A 6,209-nucleotide genomic window follows, 5' to 3' on the forward strand; every position below is an offset into this window, starting at 1 on the left:
TTGATGATTGTTTTGTAGCTGATGATTGCTTTGCTTGCAGCTATCCAGTCTTGCTGGTTCTGCACCAGGACCGGAAAATCTACCCCACCTATCTCAGCTTCCTTTTACACTCCACATTGAACGCCCACTGGCAACTTTCAGACGGTATCTGTGACCCACATTCACATTCCTCTACCCTTCATTCTGGGGCTGTTAACTATTGTCCTTTAAAAGTCTTTTCACGGACGTCCGTGTAGTCTACGGTCCTTTTTCCAGTTTTGAAACAATCTATTTGGAATTTGATCAATTCTCTTTGTACCATTACTTAGCACATCTGCCCTCAGCCTTTGCGTGCTGTTCTCCCCTCCCGTCTGTTTCGGCCTGTTCTACCTATGGGCTGCCCCATCTTACTATACCAGTTCGGACCCGGTGTCAGACGCTGACTGAGCTGCAATCTGTTTTTATTCCCAGCCCTGACAGTAAGAGTTCCTAAACCCTCCCACTGGCCCGCCGCGACAGCATTGGTTCGGCTCGGCCCCGTCCCTTTAAACGCTGCCAACTGTTAACAGCCGCCAGTCTCCAGTGTGGTTCAGAATCAGCTTGTGCGGACGGAGATTTCTGCCATCGCTGCGGAGAACAGCTATTCCCACCTCGCACAGTAAGTATTTTCGGAATGCGATTTTTGCACAATTAATTATTTTGCAGTGCGATTAGAGGCGTCTGTAAATTGCGCTGTAGTTCGCTTAGAACCTGACAGAATGCTCCACCGTGCTGCCATTCTGGTTTGCACTCTGATTTTAGTTCAATGTTCAATCGTACTGTATATTCGGATTTAGTCACTTCCCAAACTCCTACGCCAGGTTGTACACTCTGTCTCACCGCAGGAGGCGAATATCCCGCACAGAAATCTATATTTAAAATGAAACTATTGGGGACTTTTATTGGAAAACATTTTCGGGACATAAAAAAAACGATTTGATAGAGTTGAGTATTAATGATAGTTATTTGGGGAGTTTTCTGTATTAAATGTTTGCTTTCTCTTGGCCTTAGGGCTGTGCTGAAGATTGTCTCCTGGTTGTGCTGGGATTCGGGAGCAGTGTGTGGTCAGGGAGACTCCTGGTGACTTTCGAGGACCCTCCCGAAGCCTTTGCTGTCAGTTGCAGAATCCGCCCGGCAGTGCGGCGCAATACAGGATAGTGCACCCAATCCCAGATCCTCGGGGTGACTGAGGATCTTCTTCGAAGGCACGCTGAGGGCTGCTCTCCATTTCTCCAGCTCCATCACTGTATTGAACTGTGGCACAAACTGGCCCACCGGCAGCAACCCAGGAACAGTCATCAGATCAAAGATCAATAATCCGTTCACTCACTTAAACCCCAGTAATTAACTACCAGCTGTCCAGCTCGATTTTCTGACTGACCAGTCATTCTTCAGTTCTGAGAAGGGTAAAGGACAGAAGTGAACATAAGTGAACAGAATGGATGTGGGGGTCAGACTGAGCCCAAGCTTCTGGGAATACTACAACAATGAGACAGTGGCCTTGCACTATAATTACACGGGGAAGCTGACTCCGGGCCGATACAAGGCAGGCCTGAAGGTTCACGCTATCATGTCTCTAATAGTTTGTGGTTTTATAATACTGGAGAACTTGCTGATCCTCGTAGCCATCTGGAAGAATAGCAAGTTCCACAAGCCCATGTATTACTTGCTGGCCAACCTGACTCTATCTGACCTGCTGGCAGGAGTCGCTTACATGGTCAATATCTTACTGTCCGGTGCCAATACCCTGAAGTTGACCCCAGTGCTGTGGTTCTTGAGAGAGGGCGGCGTTTTCATCACACTCACTGCCTCGGTCTTCAGCCTCCTGGCCATCGCGGTGGAGAGGCATGTCACCATGGTGAGGATGCAGTTGTACAGTGCGGACAAGAAGTGCCGGACGCGTCTCTTTGTGGCCGCAGACTGGTCTTTCTCGGTGTTCCTCGGAAGCCTCCCGATCTTGGGCTGGAACTGTATTGGGAACCTGTCAGAATGCTCCACCGTACTGCCACTGTACTCCAAGAACTACATTCTGGTTTGCATTCTGATTTTTATTTCAATCTTGCTTGCAATCGTGATATTGTACATTCGGATTTACCGGGTAGTGATGTGCAACAGCCCCGAGGTGGGCACGAGGAGAAGCATGGTGTCCAGGAAATGCCAGAAATACCTGTCATTGCTGAGAACTGTCACCATCGTGGTGGGCACCTTCATCGCCTGCTGGCTGCCGCTCTTCGTGATGCTACTTTTGGACGTTTCCTGTGCCGTGGGGGCCTGCTGGATTATTTACAAGGCCGATTATTTCCTGGGACTGGCCATGATTAATTCAGCTTTGAATCCCATCATTTACACTCTGACCAGCAAGGACATGCGCCGGGCCATCCTGCGCCTGCTGTGTCTGACCAAAGACGGCGAACAGGCTAAATGCTGCGGGGTCCTGATCTCCGAGTGCAGCACCAGTCAGATGGACAGGTCCTCCCACAGGCATGAGCCCCTCCAAACCACCCTGTCCTCCGGCAACGGACCTCAATCCCCCACGCGAACCTCACTTGCCTGACTTGATCGACGCAGTGACCAGCATGGCACGGACCTCAGACGGGTGGCCTCCACCCGGGCAACTGCGCTCACCTTCCCTGCCTTGCGCTCTAGGAAGGACCGGAGGCTAGTAAGTCAACCCAGCAATGGCAACCTGCTCTGGTGCACAATGAAGAGAGTAGTCATGTTGGGACAGTAAAATACCAGCAACCTTGGGCAGCCAGGGCAGGGCCCAGGAACCTTGACCCTCCCGATTACCATTGAAAAGCTTTGAGCGGCTCCAGCACAGTTAAGGATTTGTAAGAGTTGATCTAGAATATTTCCAAAATCGGATCTGCGTAGTTTGCTTGTTTTTTTTTATGGACTTGTAATGGATGTAGCATCAAAAGGGTGGAGTTAACGCCCTTAACTAACATGGTTAACCTGGTGGAGGACGGTGCCTGGGTGGTTCCAGCTCTACCCCTGCCAGAAGAACATCTGTAAAGACATTGTTTGTTTGCCATCAGGAGAGTGCACCCCTGCAAACACCTACCCAACACTGAGGGGCGGCCTTGTCATCACAGCCTTCTCACCACACACTCTCTCTCTCTCTCTCCTCGCTCTGAGAGGCACCTCTTTCTCTTCTTTTTAAAAGTAAAATGTAGCATCGAAAGATCAATCAGACTTTTTATTTAAAAAAAGCTTAGTAACATCAGCACCTCGGGCTGGGATTGTACCTGTAACAACCCAACTTGGCAGAGCGTCCATGAAATGGAAACATCAGGTCAATTAGCCACAAACATCTAACTGCGTGGATATTTTAGATGTAAAAGGAAGCTCTCTGTGGTTCCACCGTCGTGTGTTGCAAGGTATAAAGTTGCTCAACGAATACCATAAATGCTGTACATTTATACTGAGTATCTCTCAGCGCCAGAAAACCTCAGCCTTTCAGAGATCCAACGCGACATTCTTTGCTCCAATCTGGTTGGACGCGGCAGCTCTGCTCATACAAGACGTTGGTTCGGGAGTCTAACCGTAAATGCACTAAAGTTGAATCACCCCGTGAAAGATCAGAGGACGCATATTCAAACTTAGCAATACAGAATTACTCCAAAGTAGGGCTACTGGGAAGACTGTAACTGAAGCAGGTCCTTAATCGCTTAAAATTTAAGGCAACTGCAAGTATCAAACATTTCTGGTAACTGCAAAGTCACACTGGTGCATTGTACTAGCTAGGAAATAATACGCATTGAATGTATTTGAGGAGATTTAGAGCGAATCCCAGTCTGATCCTATTATCCTGCTGGCAATGCTATATTGACATAAATCATAGAATCAGTAGGAGGCCATTGTGCCCGTCAACCCGCGCCGGCTCTCTGCTCTCTGCTTTCCGGCTGCTCCCAACCAGCTGCCTGTGTACACAGACTATCCTGCGATCTCAGCAACCAGGTAATGTTCTTCAGTAAAAGGCCCACAAGGTGGCTGTTTCACAGGCTCAACACGTGCATCTGCATAATCATGAAAGTAAAATCTGAGTGTGCCTCCTTATGTATGTAGGAAGTGTCTGCACATTGCCAGATTCCGAGTGTGAATGGTTGTGTCCTTTCTAGAGTTTACCACACCTCGCTGTATTAAAATCACATTGCTGACCTTGTGTTGTCACGGTCCCACACTAGCAGAACCTGGCAGGAATTGCAGAGAAAATTCCATGATTTGAAAAAGACTGTCAAGGTAAGGCTACGTGGGCCCAGGGGCAGCACACGCCAGCCCACATGACGTTATGTGTGCGCTCTAGGTCCGTGCAGCAGAGCTGGTCTCCTGTCGTCCTTGTTAACCCTTGCCACTGGATAAAGACCTAGCTCTGTCAAGGTGGCTGGTGTGCAATGGGCCACCACACGTTAAAAAAATCCACGCACAGGCATCTTCCACCCTTCAGGATGTAGCTCGGGATCCAGAACCAGAGGACAGTCTAAGGATAAGGGGTAGGCCATTTAGGACTGAGATGAGGAGAAACTTCTTCACTCAGAGAGTTGTTAACCTGTGGAATTCCCTACCGCAGAGAGTTGTTGATGCCAGTTCATTGGATATATTCAAGAGGGGGTTAGATATGGCCCTTACGGCTAAAGGGATCAAGGGGTATGGAGAGAAAGCAAAAAAGGGGTACTGAGGGAATGATCAGCCATGATCTTATTGAATGATGGTGCAGGCTCAAAGGGTCGAATGGCCTACTCCTGCACCTATTTTCTATGTTTCTATGATCTGGAACTTTAGGTCCTTCATTGGAATACCTGTGAACGTATCCTTTTTTGGAATGGAAGCAAGTCATCCACATTTCGAGGGATCGCCTATGATGATGTATTAAAATCACTGGTTAACAGTGAATCCTGGCTGTGGCTCAGGGTCCAAGATTGTTTTCATCACAAGGTGGTTCCCTTAAATGGAAGTGGGGATGGGGCAGTGCAGGAAATGGCCAGGGCTATTCAGGACTGCACCATGTCGTCCCACTGGGTTACTCTACCTGCCTGTCATCTTGGGCCAGATGGGCTTGAGAAAGCTTCAGTTTCAGTCTGTTCTGGACAATCCAAAACACATCAGAAGACATCAAATGTCTCTCTCTCTCTCTCTCTCTCTTTACATCTGGTTAATTCAAGCAGCATTGTATGGCTCAAGGACAGATGATATCATTTGTATTTCTTGTCAGATTGCATTAAGTTCCTGTTGGAGGTAGAGAAATACAGTCACAAGCCTGAGCTTCAGCAGCTGACATGAAGGAAGTGGAATGATGTACAATGAATAAGAAAATACTCAGAGGTGCCTTGTTACATTACTGTAATACTGATGTGGATTTTTTTGTGCCTGATATTTCTTTTTATCTAACTGTTTCTGCTGAAGGTGCCGGCTCTTTGATAGTTTGGTTCCATGGGTGCTGGGTGTCCTCCAGTATCTCATCCCAGCCTTCATTCTTCCCAATGAGTGTCGACAGGCAATTTGATGACGGAAGGCATTACAGTCCTCATCCGATATCCACACGTATGCACTTTTCAGCAGGGGTCACTGGTTAGCAATCAGGCTGCCCACATTTCCCCTGTGGCCTATTGGAGCCCCCAATTCCCTCCCCCTTAGATCAGCATCGACCAGCAATTGCAGGAGTCTCTCCTGTGGAGTGGAATCATACAGAGCACAGGTGTTTTTGGCCAATACTCTGTGTGGCCTGTGATTATCTGACTCATTTTCCGACTCTGGGGATGCTGCAGAGGACACAATACTCACAGCGACACTATGTCATAGAGTCGGCTTCTATTGTAAGTCTGCAAGACAGAATAAAGTGTTATATAATGTTGGGTCCTCTGAGGACTGGCAATACTTGAACTCCCCAGTCACATCTCATGGGACTAGCTAGGCCACTGAGTGGGATTGATCCCCTCATATCACAGCATCCCACTTTGTGTGCAAGGTGTCACTCCATCATTAATGGCACGGGGAATGCCTGAAGCAAATCAGCCATGTGACAATAACGTCTGCTTTGGCTCAGGATATGATACTGCCCAGAGAGAAATGAACGGATCAGGTCATTCCAAACCTGATTCTAAACAATTCAATATTCCCCCAACCCCCAAGACAATGATCCATTTAAATTGATTGTGTAGCTATAAACAGTATTTCAGCTGTGTGAATTGTAG

The 6,209-nt window shown here is 47.9% G+C and overlaps 1 protein-coding gene across 1 annotated transcript; it reads left to right on the forward strand.

Annotated features, from left to right (window-relative positions):
* Positions 1-1,167: 1,167 nt before the first annotated feature.
* On the forward strand, positions 1,168-6,209 carry LOC139237878 (sphingosine 1-phosphate receptor 1-like). Its single transcript, XM_070867128.1, has 2 exons — positions 1,168-3,978; positions 5,231-6,209. The coding sequence occupies exon 1, from the start codon at positions 1,457-1,459 to the stop codon at positions 2,570-2,572; it is 1,116 nt and encodes a 371-aa protein (XP_070723229.1). The 5' UTR covers positions 1,168-1,456; the 3' UTR covers positions 2,573-3,978; positions 5,231-6,209.

The sequence above is a fragment of the Pristiophorus japonicus genome, chromosome 24 (genome assembly GCF_044704955.1).
Source record: "Pristiophorus japonicus isolate sPriJap1 chromosome 24, sPriJap1.hap1, whole genome shotgun sequence".
Classification (NCBI taxonomy): Eukaryota; Metazoa; Chordata; class Chondrichthyes; family Pristiophoridae; genus Pristiophorus; species Pristiophorus japonicus.